The sequence below is a fragment of the Limulus polyphemus genome, unplaced genomic scaffold, assembly GCF_000517525.1.
Source record: "Limulus polyphemus unplaced genomic scaffold, Limulus_polyphemus-2.1.2 Scaffold1695, whole genome shotgun sequence".
Taxonomy (NCBI): Eukaryota; Metazoa; Arthropoda; class Merostomata; order Xiphosura; family Limulidae; genus Limulus; species Limulus polyphemus.
This window is the reverse complement of record NW_013667305.1, coordinates 29,384-45,441: the sequence shown is the minus strand read 5'-3', so window position 1 is coordinate 45,441 and position 16,058 is coordinate 29,384. Positions and strand designations below refer to the sequence as shown.

Here is a 16,058-nt window from a genome sequence, read left to right as displayed (position 1 = left end):
TCAATCAGCCATATGCAACAGGTGAGTCAAAGAATAATGATAAATTTATAGAGTAAAATTACAGGATAAAGCACTTTCCAAAAATCATACCCCCAGTGGCACAGCGGTATGTCTGCGGACTTACAACGCTAGAAACTGGGTTTCGATACACGTGGTTAATAGAGCACAGATAGCCAATTGTGTAGCTTTGCGCATAACTACAAACAAACAAATTCAAAAATCAAAAGTATTAAAATACATTGTATTGTTTAACTCAGAATGTGTTTTCCAATAAACTCAAACAAAAAGATATACGATAAAATGTCTTAAACAGTTCTACTCTGCTTCTTCACAATAAGAAACAATAATTCTAATGCCGCGAGTACATTTTCTCATAAAAATTAAACATGATTTTCAGTTTTACAAACTAGATAGATAATCTAGTTTTTAATGTCATTTTTAAACATTTTAATAAAGCCAAATCTTCATGAGAGCAGTATTCGTTAGTTGTTTAAATTGTTGTTGTTGTTAAGCAAAAATCTACACAATGGGAGATTTGAGCTGTACCCATTGCTGATATTGAAACCCGATTTTTAGCGTTATAAGCCCTCAGAATTACCGCTGACTTACAGGAGAGCTTTATTGTGAGAAGTCACACACACGTCATTAATAACTCTAATTAACTGATGGAAAATAATAGTAATGATTATATTTTCTTAGTGTTGTGGGCATTATTGTCGTACATGATATTTACAGCTATGTATTTATGAAATATTTTGGGAAGACATATATTAAAGATTATTTTCTAAATGCTAAGTATATAATGTCGTATAGGGTATTAATAATTATGGAAGCTTTGGTCCTGAACGATATTGTTAGCTGTTTTCAAAATGTTCTATTGGTATAAAGTATAATAACAATTAGGTTCTATATTGTTTGAAAAAAAATATTTACTAAGCGTATATTGATGAATATGTTTTATAGGGTAAACATCTGAACATTAGCTTGCAAGAGACATAGCTTTTAGTAAAGTTAACATGTAATGAGTTTCAAATTCCCATCGATAATATTTATCAAATGAAAATTTTGTTTTGAATCGATCTTTATAGATGCAGACTCTCTCTTTTAATATGTTTATTAAAGATGGTACTAATTATTGTTGAGTTATCAATCCATGTAAGAGGCCATGTGGATTTTGACATGTCGAAGGTTTTACTTTTCACTGACATTTTTGAAAATTGTGTATCATTGAAAAGTCCCCCAATGGCACAGCGGTATGTCTGCAGACGTACAATGCTAGAAACCGGGTTTCGATACTCGTGGTGGGCAGAGCACAGATAGCCCATTGTGGAGCTTTGTGCATTACCTAAACAAATAAATCAGTGAAAAATCGGTATGTATTCTCTAACTCAATTTTTTTTTAGTCAATTGGGTTGGGAGTTTCAACTTAAACAGCACCTTATGATGGGTTGGAGTTTCAACTTAAACAGCACCTTTTGATGGGTTGGGAGTTTCAACTTAAACAGCACCTTTTAAACAAGTGGACTAAACACTAAAGTCAGAAACCCTCTAGAGTTCAGGCATAGCCGTCCCTAACTCTGAACTACTGACCAGAAGGAAGATAGCCAGCCAGCATTACCCGCCGCCACAAAGACTTTGCTTAGCTCTCTGAACCTAATAAAAGTATGAACCGTCTCCACAGAGTATTCAGCTGTATTATCTCTCGAACTTTGGACTCTTTGATTCGCAACCTAAGAAGTTAACTACATGACCATGCTCGGACCAATTAATGAATGCTTTAGTAATTCATTTATTTATCTTTACTTTTTACGACAACTAAATATGATAAATTAACATTTTCTTTTATAACAGAAGGTACAATTTAAATGAGGTATTTATAGTTACTAGTTCGAACTAGTGAAAGGAACGATTAGTTTAGTGGAAAAAATTATAAACTTTATTCTCATCTTACTAATTCAAAAAGAACAAACACGTAGCAGTCACAGACAGGAAAATACTTATAGTTCTACAACCTGACACGTTTTACAATAAGCGTTAAGTTAAATGTTGCTTACTATACTGTCTGCAAATAAAACAACCTTTGTTACTCAACAGCACCTAAGCACAAAATTAGGAACCCTGTCTTTTTTTGTTAAGCTTAACACCACTCGTCATGAACGTAATATGACAAACAATAACTTGGAACGTCCAGATAAGTTAGAGTTGCGCTTAATTCGGTTAATGGACGGCCCGACGAACGTAGTCATGGGCAGGATGAGGATGAGCGTAGCCATAGGTAACAGGATGAGCGTAGCCATAAGGACGAGCGTAGCCGTAAGGATGAGCGTCATATTTCACGGGGACAGCATCAGAATAAATGCTCACGTCAGCAGGATTCTGATTAGCGGTACCAGGCTCGTTGGTCTTCACGTTGGCGCGGAATCCACCCTCATCAGCAACGTAGTCCACCTGGCGGCTGATACCGTAAGCGTCTGCGTAACCATAAGATCCCTGCTTGTTGCCGTACCCGTCACCTTGCTCCTGTTGCCACTGGCGGTCCCCATACTCGTTGTGGATGTCATAACCGAAATTGTATGGTTGTGGTTTGGCCTGAAAACGAAAGCAAGTTTGATTCACATACACACATATATATAGGATGATATAGAATGGCAAACTAAAGATCTAACTTTCACACATAAATAGACAGATTTTGTTCTCACACTTAAGACGTTGACAAACACAAATCATGACTTAATAAACTATAAATTATCATTTAACAACAAATATTTTCACTACGAAGTAATTCACTCTTAATTACAAAAGCAACTTTAAGAAATCAACTCATCACTGTCTAATTAACATGAACTGTAAGTGTGAAAATGTGAAACCAAAACTCTACTATCTAGTTAGCCTTTACTACAAGTGGTACCAACTCCCTGCCATCTAGTTAGTCTGTATTACAATTGTGACAGTCTATGTGAAACCAACCTCTGCTATCTAGATAGCGTGTACCGCAAGTGGTAGAGTCTGAGTCAAATCAACGCCCTGCTGTCTAGTTAGCCTGTACCACAAGTGGTAGAGTCTGAGTCAAACTAACTCCTTGCTATTTAGATAATCTGTACTATAACTTCTTCAAGTGGTAGAATATGTATAAAATCAACTCCCTGTCATCTGTCTATTTATCTAACTTGTATTAAAGGTTTTCATATATCGTATTTTTACATTCAACAGAACTAGTGAAACAAACTAAATTAATAAAAAGCACAAGTTAATGTGTTACTATTAATTACGTTTATTAAAATGAATATTTTATAAACTTTTACTTACATATGCGTCTACTTGATAGGCGTATCTATCGTGTGGGTGGTAAGAATATTGTGAGGGGTACTGCACACAAGTGACAGACATCACTGACAAAGCGAGAATTACAATCTGAAAAGTGAAGCGATACAAATTTTTTGTTTACATAGTTACAGTAAATATGTTTATATTACTGTAAAAATAAGAACAAACAAGTAAAAATGAAACGAAGTAACCTATTTTGTTGTTGTGCAAAAATTATCTTCCATTTTCTTATTATATTTTCTCTGTTTTAGGTTAACTGGTGCTTGCCCCCAGTGGCTCGGAGGTAAGTTTGATAACTTATAATGCTAAAAATTAGGGTTGAATCCCTGAAATAGGCATAGTGCAGATGGCCCATTGTGTAGCTTTGCTCTTATATAAATAAACTAGCGTCAACGAATACTTAAGGTAAAAATAATATGTCGAAGTATATAATGAGAATGAAGAATTTATAGGTCATGTGTAAAAGGATAAATATCCTTACCGCATTAGCCAACTGACTGTTTGAATTAACTGTACTTATAACAGTTTAGTTACAGATTCCAATGTTGAGAAAAAGCATGTGTGGAAGCTGAGATTAACTAAATATCTAAAGGCAGGTCGGTATTCTATACGTGCATATTCTTACCTTCATCATGGTTATCAGGGAAAGCTCTACAGCAGTTGAAAGTTGGCTCTAGTTGTGTGATCTGTTGGAAAAACGCTGGTTCAATCATTTTTATACCTTTTTTACAGGCGTTATCTTTTCTTCCTGGTGTCCGTGAATTTGGGTTACATGTATTTGTTTAAACGATATTCTAATGTTACTTAACATAATTTATCTCACATTCCTAATACGTCGACAGTGATATACATTGTTTGGTCTCGCCTTGCCTTCAAGCGATTCGACGAGGGCGCTTTACTGTGCTTTTCTTTATCGTACGATGATCTGTCACAACAAATACGTGTTAGAAATAACAAATTGCATTCTTAAATAGGGAGTCGTGTACAAATGCTTTTGTTTATTTGTTTCTCGAATTTCACGTAAACCTACCTATTCGAGGGCTATCTGCGCTAGCAGTGCCTAATTTTGAAATGATAAACTAGAGAGAAGGCAGCTAGTCAACTTTTGGACTACTCTTTTACCAATGAATAATGAGATTGACCGTTACATTAGAACGCCCCCATGGCTGAAAGAGCGAGCATGTTCGGTGGGACGGGAATTCGAACCGACGACCCACAGATTTCGAGTCGAGTGCCCTAACCACTAGGTTGTACAAATGTGTCAGAAGAAAGATATTTTGTCAGTGGTTAACTACAATTCTCGCCACCCAGTGGCACAGCGGTATGTCTGCGGACTTACAACGCTATAAATCGGGTTTCGATACCCGTGGTGGGCAGAGTACAGATAGGCCATTGTATAGCTTTGTGCTTAACTACAAACAAACAGTTCTCAATGCTCAAAAACACAGTTGATGAGAAGCAAGTGCAGATATGAGCAATGCACAAAATGATAGTTTACATAACATAGGGTTGTCTGTCTTTCGAACCATTTTTTCAACTATTTCATGCTAATTTTTTTTATTTTCAAATTATCCTTATTTGCCTTCAGGTTGTTAAATAGCATCTTCAGATTATAACATTCTTACAGTTTGAAACAGAATGTCTATATAAAACAAATTATTTCAATCTGTAAATTTAAACTTAAGAAATAAATTAGGTTAATAATGGACTTTGAAATACATAGGGCTTTCTTACCCTATTCCGTTTCTTAAAGCAAATATTTTTAAGATTAGGCGGTAGAGATGTAGTTTCTGCCAACTTTAATCCATAGTTGCATGGTCTATTTATAATTTGATTAATATTTATTTTATCTTATTGGAAATAACACCTTCGTTCATATTGTTAGTAAATTAATGTGCTAATTATCATCAATGTGCCATTGAATATTATATACGATTGTTTAACGAGATTATCAAAATGTACAGGCGAAGATGTTACTTGTTTAAATTTTCGTGAGAGTTACACAAGTACTATATGCATATAGCTGTCCCTAATTTTGAACTGATAGAACTAGAGGGGAGGCAGGTGGTCAGCAGCCTCCAATGTTCACTCTTAGACTATTACTGTCTGACTAGATTGTGTAATTTTACCATCACCCTTATAGCGCACCGACGCACGCCCCCAAAGTAAGGATTGCTTTTTTTTTGTCTGTTGTTGTTGTTTTTTGTGGTAAAGGAACGCTAACCAAAAATTCTTGGTTTGAAGTGTGGGCGCTCTAACCAATGCGCCGCGGCTGACCCAAAAATATGGAAACCACGGTTTATCCGGTCTTAAGAAACTCTTTCAAACTGAATCGAAGCTTGTGTTCATAAAATACTGCCCCAAATTTAGCAAGATTCGTATTGTTTTATTATGACCATTTGTAAAAATTAGGCAAATTCCTGTAAGTCACTGATCAGACATATATATATATATATATAATCATTAATAACTTTTATATACCACGTCCATCGTACTATGGAAAGTCAATGGAATCCAAAACGACAATATGAGTTACGGTTTATATATATATATATATGTGTATATTTCTTACATGGTCTCCCGGAATAAATACTCACACTCTGAAATCATGAGATCAGGAACCATTTAAGTGTCTTTTTGTTTTCTCACAATGAACTGTCATTCTAAAAAGTTACGGCTATACGATTCTCTTACATTTTAATAAATTAATGTGAATCATGGTTTTTTAGTTTGATAATGCAATGTTACTATTTCGTACCATAAAAACGTGAAGCAAATCACATTTTCAAGATGCGGTACTTTTATCATAAAGCTGCTGAAACATACTACAGACCGACTTCGTTTATACAACAATATCTGCACAACAGAAATTAAATGATGAAAATGTGTCGAAAGAACAACAATATAATGGACCTATTGACTATTTACAAATAGTAACTATGGAGACGAGGTAATAAAATAAAAATCAAGTCGAGAACAACAACAAAATTTTATAAACGAAAACCTCTCGCCGAGCATTGGGTATTATATTACTTCCCTGTCAATGTTCCCATCTTCATTAAAATGCGTAAGATGAAAACAATCAAATATCTTTTCTTGAATTATTAATAACACGAATAGATTGAAATATTTAATTAAATTATCTCAAAATAAACCTTCATTTCGGTGCAATATTGAAATTAGCTTGAATTCTTCATAACCTCTGAATAGTGGTTGACTCAACGGGTCACGGTGGTCTAGTTACATATAATCTTGAAATCGGTTTTGGTTGGTCTTGATGTCACGTTGATTGTTAATGTGCGTATTTTGAAGTGAATGATGAACTATTCTTTGAAGATTTCATGTGAAATTTACGTGCACTGATAACGAATAGTAGACATTGTATTACTATTGTAAACGGTTATTTGGACAAACTATATATTATTCAGTTTAAAATTACACGATATTTATAAAAAAATTATTTCATCATTTGCAGACTTCAATCAATAGAGAAGCTTAAGAAAATTTTACAGGTGGTGTTTGCGAAAGTATGTTTTGTTTTTAATTAAGCTTGTTTTGGTATTATCATTACAGTTCAAGTAAGGTTGGGTTTCTTTGCCTAATGGTTTGCGCGCCTGGACCGTAAATCCGAGGACTCAGGGTTCGTGACTTTTTCTCGATAAAACGTCTTTCGTACTTTGGACACTTTGGTGCGCTATAAGATCGATCAGACAAGAGTGGCCCAACACTTGGTGGTGGTAAGTGTTGTTGGCTATCTGCCTTTCCTCTGGTTTATCAGTTCTAAAGGCCTGCAGGTCTCAGGTTCGAATCCAATCACCGAATATACTCACCCTTTCAGTCATTAGGAGATTATATATGATGGTCAGTCCCAATTTTTGTTGGCAAAAGAGTAGCACAATAGTTGGCGGTTAGTGGTTTTTGACTAGCTGCAGTCCCTTTAGTTTGTTACTTTTAAATTAGGAACGAAAATGTAAATAGCCCTTGAGTAGCTTTGCGCGAAATTCAGCAGACGAGCAAATAAATCGGTTCAAGATTAAGGACTACTATAGACAGATAGCCCTTGTGTAATTTTGCGCGAAATACTGAAGTAAATAAACAGTTCGAGAATAGAATGCTCTCATTTCGAATGGTGTTCATTATTTCATTTGTTCTTTCTATCGGCGTCACTATGTAACATCTACAGTTCCTATTTACCTCTGCTTATAAAAAGATATTTTAAACTATCTGTGGATACCTCATCGCATAATTATCAATATCCTTATAGCCAATATGACGTCGAACCGTATAGAACCGATTTCAAGCTAGTATTTCAATTTAAAATCATTACGGTGTAAGACACTTTAATAATTCGCAAACTCCAACTTCAAATTAACACAAACCAGTTGTTATGTGAATTTTTATTAAAACCGCAAGTTTCACTCAAAAGAAAACAGAACCCTTTATATAGATATTCAAAGCTACAAAAACTCTTAAGTGTTTTTTTCGAATACAGTTTTGACTAGCATATGTAAAGCCGTATGGATTATTGAAACAGTTACACAAACTTAGCATTGTTAAAACTTTAACTATGTTTGTAGCACCTGAACAAATCATGGAAAGCTAAATCCCAAAAGTCTGTAAAGTTATTGTATATTCAGAGAAAAACAATTTTTAATAGATTGGTAGATCCTCTCACCCTACCAAGAAAACAATATTATACATTTATATATAAAACTATAGATGTATATACTGTATATACATTTACAGCCTTATAACAAATGTAGTTATAGCAATAAAGATGACAATGTATTCTTGACTCGCATATCGCATATTTCTGGCAGTTATTTTGACTTAAACTTAATTATGTCAGGGGAAAAATTAATAATCAAGGGTGCGCGAAGATTAGCAATCCTCCTTCATCCTGCTCGAGGTAAGAGATTAAAGTTCAATAAGTGGTCAGCGATTTAATGAGCCATATAGGCGAAGAAGTAGGAAAATAAATAATTAATTGGAAAATTGATAATAATAATAAGTAAATAAGTAAAGGGAACGAGAAAAAAAATATATATGTATATATATATATACATATATAAGATGAGGAGACAAGTAGGCGGAAGTGAAGGCAAGTCCAAGGCGTAGCAGAGGCCGGTTGATCTTGTAGAAGGAGCAAGTCGGCAGCCGTTGTTGACAAGTTATCGAAACAAAACGAAGCAAACGGGCCTTTACAGGGCCTAGCGGGGATCAGTGGATCCAAGTGCCAAGACTGGGATCTATAGATCCAATGTCTAAGAATTTGATGTGGGGGGAAACGGGAATACCCGAGAAAACCCACTTTCACTAGCCGGGACCGAAAGAAAAGCCCGACTAGTGCCCGACTGAAGAGCTATTGTTGGGATGAAGATATGGAAAGAGACTGAACAGTGAAATAGTTATGCATAGAATATAATATACCATTAGAAGTTTTATAGATCATGGTGGTGTGTTAGTGCTGTTGTGTATCATGTTGTATGGGGATAGATATTTGCACCATGGTTTGGGGGTAGCGGCAATTTTATGAAATTCGGCTGTAAGTGAATTCCGGTGGGTGGCTTTTTTGTAGTATTTGATGGCAAGTTTAGATATGCGGTCTTGTATTGTGTGTAGTGAGGTGTGTTTTTCAAAGTAGCACGCAGGTGTGTGTGTTCTTGACTCTCAAACCCAAAATTAGATATATAATTGAAATATTAAGGGTTACAATGTTTTAAGATACTCAAACCCTGAAGTGCTTATGCACGTGCTTATAGAACATCATTTCGAACAACTAGGCTAAAATAAAAAATGTCACATATAAAGGATAGACAAGTGTAACATAAGCTACACAGTTGGAAATGTAAAATGTATTCTTAAGAGTGGTACTTATGAAAGTAGAATTCTACATGAATGGGGTGTTATGTTTCCTAACTTAATCTTTATCTACATGCCTCGCATCTGAAACAAAATTAGAGTTCAAAAACATTGCAAATTTAGGAGCAGATACGGGTACTCAGGGTCATAACACCTCACATATAAAACAACTATTCAACATCTGCAAAAAATTGTGGGAAAGTACAGTTACTCCTCATGAAATACAAAATTTGGAGTAATATATAAAATATATCTCCGAAGTTGCCATTCATTCCTGTTTGAACAGAACAATTAAACCTAAAATGTCTGTTGAAGTAGGTGCACAATTGTATGGATGATCTTCAAAAACAACATAACACATGCTCCTTGACACACATGTTACCAAAAGTAATCTTGACGTTTGCTGGAAGTCAATACAGGTGTAGTAAAATTGCAGTAATTAAAAAGGAGAGAGAGACAACAGTTTTAGGTCAATGTGGTCAAATAGGGTGCTGTTGGTTTGCTCTAAAACAAACAATAATTAGAAAATTTATGCCAAAAATTCATAAAGCATTAACCTTGAAATAAGTGAAATATTTTTTCCAGTTTAATAAAAAAATGGAAATGTTATATTTTACCAATTATTCAGCATGTTAACTGTGCTTACAAATGTACATCATTGGCTGCAAATTTCACTTAAAGCATTAACTCCCTTCTATTTATTTTTTTCATACATTAGGCTATCTGCTGTGTCCACCGCGGGGAATCGAACGCCGGATGTTAGCGGTGTAAGTTCGTAGACTTACCGCTGTCCCATCGGGGAACATTTAAAAATAACACACAGACACAAATTTGTCCTCATGATTTATAACAAAATGTACATATTGTCAATGATACATAATACTCACAACAGTGAGAGAGAAATGTTGTTAAATACAAATACGCGACAATAATGAAAGGAGGAAATAAAAAGCTATGTTTGAATGTGATTAGCATCACCAAATGTTTTCATTTGTAACATTACAACTTATAGCTAGGCATTATGCAGTAAAAAAGCACCTTCTCTAATAGGCATTCGATCTACTCCAAACTTTCTTTTTGGTTAAATGTTAAAGATGTCGCACGTAGATTAATTTAATATGTGGTCTTTACTCGTTTTACATACACAGCAGGACGAGCATAGTCATGGGGGAAAGGACCAGCGTAGCCGTAGGCAGGAGGACGAGCGTAGCCATAAGGTGGAACGGGAAAATTGTAGGCTACAGGATGAACAGCCTTGACGATTCTAGGACCATGATGAGCATATCCAGGAGCGGCGTGGACTACAGGATGAACTGCCTTGACGATTTTAGGAACATGATGAGTGTATCCATAGGTGGGAACAGGAGCGGCGTGGACTACAGGATGAACTGCCTTGACGATTTTAGGACCATGATGAGCATATCCATAGATGGGAACAGGAGCGGCGTGGACTACAGGATGAACAACTTTGACGACCTTAGGGGCAGGAACCGAGTAACCATGAGCTGGTAGCGCAGAACCTTTAGGGGGAGCATCATGTTTCACTGGGGTAGCATCTGATTTGATGTTGACATCTGCAGGGTTCTGATTGGCCGTACCAGGCTCGTTGGTCTTAATGTTGGCTCGAAATCCACCCTCATCAGCAACGTAGTCCACCTGGCGACTGATACCTAAAGCGTTTGAATAACCATAAGATCCTTGCTTATTGCCGTACCCGTCACCTTGTTCTTGCTGCCACTGACGATCCCCGTATTCAGTCTTGATTTCATAGCCAAACTTGTAAGGCTGGGGTTTTGCCTATAAAACAAATGAAACTATTAATTCTTGCTTCACTTGTGTCACACGTTTGATATACAAGTATATACACGTCAAATAGTATTTAACATCATTGTGTTTCAATACACAAATTATTGGTAACTATTACATCAAAGTTTACACCTGCATTTTTTGGTCTAAAATGAAACATACTCATTTGTGTAAAGTTGATACAAAAGCATTATTTTTAAGGTTCTTGTTAGATTTTAATTTCCTTCCTGATTTTACTTATCGGTTTGATTTATGAAATGATTTATGTGTGTCTGTGTGAAAATCACTTTGCATGAGTTTTATTATCTCAAGTTAAAACATTTTATAGTTTTTCTTACTAGGTAACCAACAACAGAAACAGTATAAGAGAAAGTTGTGGTTTTATATAAATCTATGTACATATGTTCATGACTTACAACTGGGTCGGCTTTATGAGAAGGTGATCCATAGGTAGGTGGAGCTACGACCTTCACAACTTTTCTAGGTGCATAGCCATACTTATTGTCATACTGAGCGGTGACAGATGCTACAACAAGACAACAGATAACAACCTACAAAGACAAGACTTTAGATTTTCAATACACAAAAACATAATTTTTTTCACAGTTCATATATAAAAATATCATTTGTTATATGAAATTTTCTTCTTTTTTTTCTGAGAGGCAGAGATTGCATCAGTGTCAATTACGACTTCTGTTTCAGAGAGCAATAAATCCATACTTAACTTTAGTTAGTTGTGGAAGTAGTTTGATTTCAAGTAACAAAACTCATTTCGGTAAGGCATCAATTTCCTTATTATTTAGCAAGTTCTACTACACCGCCTACTGGTCTGGGAAGATGTTTCCAATGGATAGAATATTATTGTGTTTGTTGATAACTGAACACACATAGAATGCTTGTCAACACGGCTCTAAAACAGAACTACTGGCTTACCTTGTTCATAGTGCTTCCTGAAATGTTCAGAGCTCACTTACTCAAATGTGAAATGATCCAATATCCTTCACAAACACCTAGGGTTTTTATAGGAAACTTAACGAATGACTCCTCCCTTTTTCATTTCCCCTAAAATCTGGGCCATAAAACCATTGCCTCGAGTTAGTGATGTTAATCATTCGAATCATCCACACGCTATCATAGTGAAGCAGTTAGCTTTTCCCTGCGGCGTGGTATGTCTCCTGTAGCTTCAGTTTCAATCACCATTAGATTTAAACTTCCTGTTTTGAACAGGTCTTTGAGCTCTTCTTAGAAGTAGAAAAGCTCTAACTTTCACCATCTCAAAAAAAGAGAAGGAAATTAGAAGTTGAAGAAAATGATTTCCTTACTACGCCTAAAAGATATTTACCAAAAACATCCAAAAGTAATCACTCTCAAGAAGCCAGTTCTTAGGCCTGGATTCTACATTCTACAAGCCTCGAATAGCAGTGTATATCCTTAAACTTAACAAAGGTTAGCTCTTTTAGTTCGAAATGTTCACTAATAAACTTTTAGTTGATTTAAGGATTAGCTGCATGGTGATTAAAAGCTAAGCCATGGTTGATTGACCTTTCGTATTGAAAATAATTAACTAATTATTATGACTGTTAAGAAATAATTTTTAATCTAGTAGGCTCTCCGAGTCAGTTTAATAATAATTAATCTCTCATAATAACAATGTTAATAATAGTCTGATAGAGTCGGTTCGATAATAATTGTTGTCGTATGTATTTTAAATACATACAATAAAATTTCATGTTTAAACATGTAATTATGATACATTGTGTTATTGAACGCACGAGTGATTCTTCTTGTGTTCAAGAAACATAAAAACCACTGTGTTTAAACATGCGAATACTCCATGCTGTGTTCATGACATGTTTTTAACAGACATTTTTAGCTTTAATACATAGTGTTTTGTTGAACATGTGGGTTTAAACTAATATAACTTAAGAATCAGCTATAGTGATTCAAAATCTTGATCAAGAATAATCTTGATCAAGCTGTTGTGGAACACATGATATCGACCATAGCTATTTGCTATGTTTTGTGTTAGCATTATGTTTCTCTCATTAAGAAAATTCTGAAATAAAAAAAAACATATTATTTTTGTAGCACCTTAATACACATTTAACACCATAAAGTAGTAATAAATTATAAAGTGTAAAATAAATATAGACTAAATATATATTTTTAAAGTTTTTAGCTGACTGAGGAATAGAAACCATTTGCAATGAAGACGACAAAAAACTTCAGTTAAATGTTATTATTATTCTGCCTGACGTTTCATCAAGGACCTATGAACTTTACAGGTTACAAAAACTTAAAGTAAGTTTTGAAAAATACGTAAGCCGAAACGCCGGGTAGAATATAAAAAAACATTTATCTGGAGCTGTTTGTCGTCTTCATTGCAAACAGACTATATATATTTATGTATATTACGAATAGTTATAAAAAACATGAGGTGATTCCGAACTCTAGCTACCAAAAACATCAGATCAAAATATTTATCCGCTTAATACTCCTGAAAGTCAATGTTTTTATAGCCATGGCCTTATGATAACGCTTCTCGTCTCATTATTAGTTATCAACGTTTATATGTTGAGAAAGTAACGTTTACTTGAACTTGGGTGATTTTAACGGAAACCCAACTTGTATTAGTTCTTGCTTCTAAAGCTTAGATTTTATCTTAACAATTAATATTCAATTCATTCGACAAAATAGTTCATATTTCTCCTATCAATGAAATTAAATATGAACTGGTTTTTATACATACACTACTCGCCAGATTTGAAGCGAAGCAAGCTTGGTAAGTGATGGGGTTGTCAGTCAGCTACTTACCTGCATGACATATGAAAAACAATTATTAGTTTGTCAGCTTCGCTAGTAGCAGCTCAAAGAGATAAGTTTGGTTTACTGGAGCTATAGAAACAAACAAACAAAGAAAAAACCATTGTTTCCACTAACAGTTCCTAAATTATTTTCTAGCTTTTTCTTTCCATACGGGTAGCCAAGGTTTTTATGAAACAATGTTGATGAAATGTTTAAAGTTTTTCAAGCTGAGGGAATGTTCCTTTTTTAACGTTGTGTTATCCTGTATGAAACTTCAAAACTATAAAGTAAACGTTAATTCCAGTTGTTCTAAACAGTCACTCATATGTATTGTAAAAAATAATAACTATGTTATTTAAACTGATGAGGACCGGGCGTGGACAATTTTTAGCGTGCCAGAGCTGTGAATCTGAAAATTCAGGCTTCAATTCAAGTTGACGCAAAATTACGCTCCCCATTTTGGGGCTGTGGTAAGCCGTCACTATTCGTTCAGACAAATCCCAAACGTTGGCGGAGGGTACTGTTGTCTAGCTGCCTTCCTTCTAGTCATATGTCCTTTGTTATTTTCGATCGGTATCTAAGACTTGCATATTTCGGGTTTACGATGCATATTAATACAATTCCTAAAAGATATGAGACATGAATATCAGCTTGAATAACCTCTACCATTAATACTTATCTTCCTATATAGTTTATTTCGCAGTTATTTACCCTGTGAGTGGATTTTCGAATTATTGTGTCTAACAAAACTTATATATACAATATAGGAAACGCGAATGGTACTTTAAGGTCGTTTGAATATAATTTAAATGAATACACACAGCAGATAACCCGATATGGCTTTGCTATAAAAACACCACACACAGAGAGACTCTTCTTTTTCGAAAGCTTCAAACGACCTACTTATGTTGTTACATTAATTTTAATTGTTACAAGCTAACAGAATACATGAATCCCTCGATTAGTGTTCTTTAAAAGAGCCGCACTAATCGAATATAATAACTTATAGGAAATCGTGTAATTCGTACCTCAATTTTCATTCTCATTCTCAATTAATTTCTATTTTGCGTATTTTTTAATCAGAGTATAGGTATATAAGAAAATACGAAAAAATGCAATGAATTAAAATTTATTGATCTGATTTTTTATGAAAAACTTAGAATGGCTTGTCGCATCGTATTCTTCTGTTCTTCATATAATTGGTGGTATTGAGAAATTGCCTCATCACTTTTTCTGTAAATTTGACGGCTTCTATCTTCTTCAGGGTCTGTTTCTACACATTTTTCCCTTAAATTATTCAATAACCGTGAAAAGTTCTAATTCCTTCTTCATCATCTTCTTATGCTGGCGGGTAGGTAAGAGTTCTTCACATTCATCAATGTCTTCATATGCTCTATGAGTGTCCAAATTTATAAGATCCTTATTGGTGAGTTCTTCTGAATGAGCTTCTAGCAATTCTTGCACATTTTCATCGTCAATCTCAGCAAAGCCAGGTTCTTTTCCAATATGAGTAATCTCTTTAATGACCTCTTCTGTATCTTTTGAAAAGCCTGTGACATTCTGTGCGCAGTGTGGAAGAACTGTCTTCCAAACACCTTGCATATTTTTAACTGAAATTTCATTCTATGCTTGATGGATATTATCAATAGCATCCTTAATACTGAATTTCTTCCAAAATTGAACTAGTGTCATAGAATTCTCTCCAGATGTTGCTTGAATCGCTTGCTTGAAACTCTTTCTCATGTAGTATGTTTTAAAGGTCGCGATAACGCCCTGGTCCATTGGTTGCAATAAAGAGGTAGTGTTTGCGGGCAAAAATGTCACTTGGATATTTTTGCACATTGAATCGAGATCAAAAGGATGACCAGGGGCATTATCTAAAATAAGCAAAGCTTTAAAATCTAAATTTCTTCTTCGGCAAAATTCTTCAACCGTTGGACAAAAATACTTGACGAACTATTCTTCAAACAAAGCTTTAGTTACCCATGCTTTTTTTATTAGATTTCCATATTAGTGATAATTGTTCTTGATTTATACATTTAAGAGCTCTTGGATTCTGAACTCGATAAACCAACATAGGCTTTAATTTCAAATTTCCTTTAGTATTGCCGCCCAATAAAAGGGTTCGTCTATCCTTTGCAGCTTTATATCCTGACTGGGAACTCTCAGATTTGGCCAGAAAAGTTTTGTAAGGCATCCTTTTCCAAAATAACCCCGTCTCGTCTTCGTTAAAAATTTTTTCATCCGATTACCCTCCTTCT

The 16,058-nt window shown here is 34.8% G+C and overlaps 2 protein-coding genes across 2 annotated transcripts; both read right to left on the bottom strand.

The window, feature by feature from the left end:
- Window positions 1-2,217: 2,217 nt before the first annotated feature.
- Window positions 2,218-3,958, bottom strand: LOC111087060 (cuticle protein 10.9-like). The gene is made up of 2 exons (XM_022392317.1): window positions 3,950-3,958; window positions 2,218-2,589 (listed from the first exon to the last, which is right to left on the bottom strand). Exons 1-2 carry the CDS (start codon window positions 3,956-3,958, stop codon window positions 2,218-2,220), a joined length of 381 nt encoding a protein of 126 aa, XP_022248025.1.
- Window positions 3,959-10,193: 6,235 nt separating this feature from the next.
- On the bottom strand, window positions 10,194-11,956 carry LOC106464583 (cuticle protein 16.8-like). Its single transcript, XM_022392316.1, has 3 exons — window positions 11,926-11,956; window positions 11,409-11,543; window positions 10,194-10,983 (listed from the first exon to the last, which is right to left on the bottom strand). Exons 1-3 carry the CDS (start codon window positions 11,932-11,934, stop codon window positions 10,300-10,302), a joined length of 828 nt encoding a protein of 275 aa, XP_022248024.1. The 5' UTR covers window positions 11,935-11,956; the 3' UTR covers window positions 10,194-10,299.
- Window positions 11,957-16,058: the final 4,102 nt, after the last annotated feature.

What these genes read in the sequence shown, in the direction of transcription:
- LOC106464583 (XM_022392316.1), bottom strand. An exon ending in CTCATAAAGCCGACCCAGTT is followed by an intron (nt 10,984 to 11,408) that starts GTAAGTCATGAA and finishes TTTGTTTTATAG; the next exon opens with GCAAAACCCCAGCCTTACAA.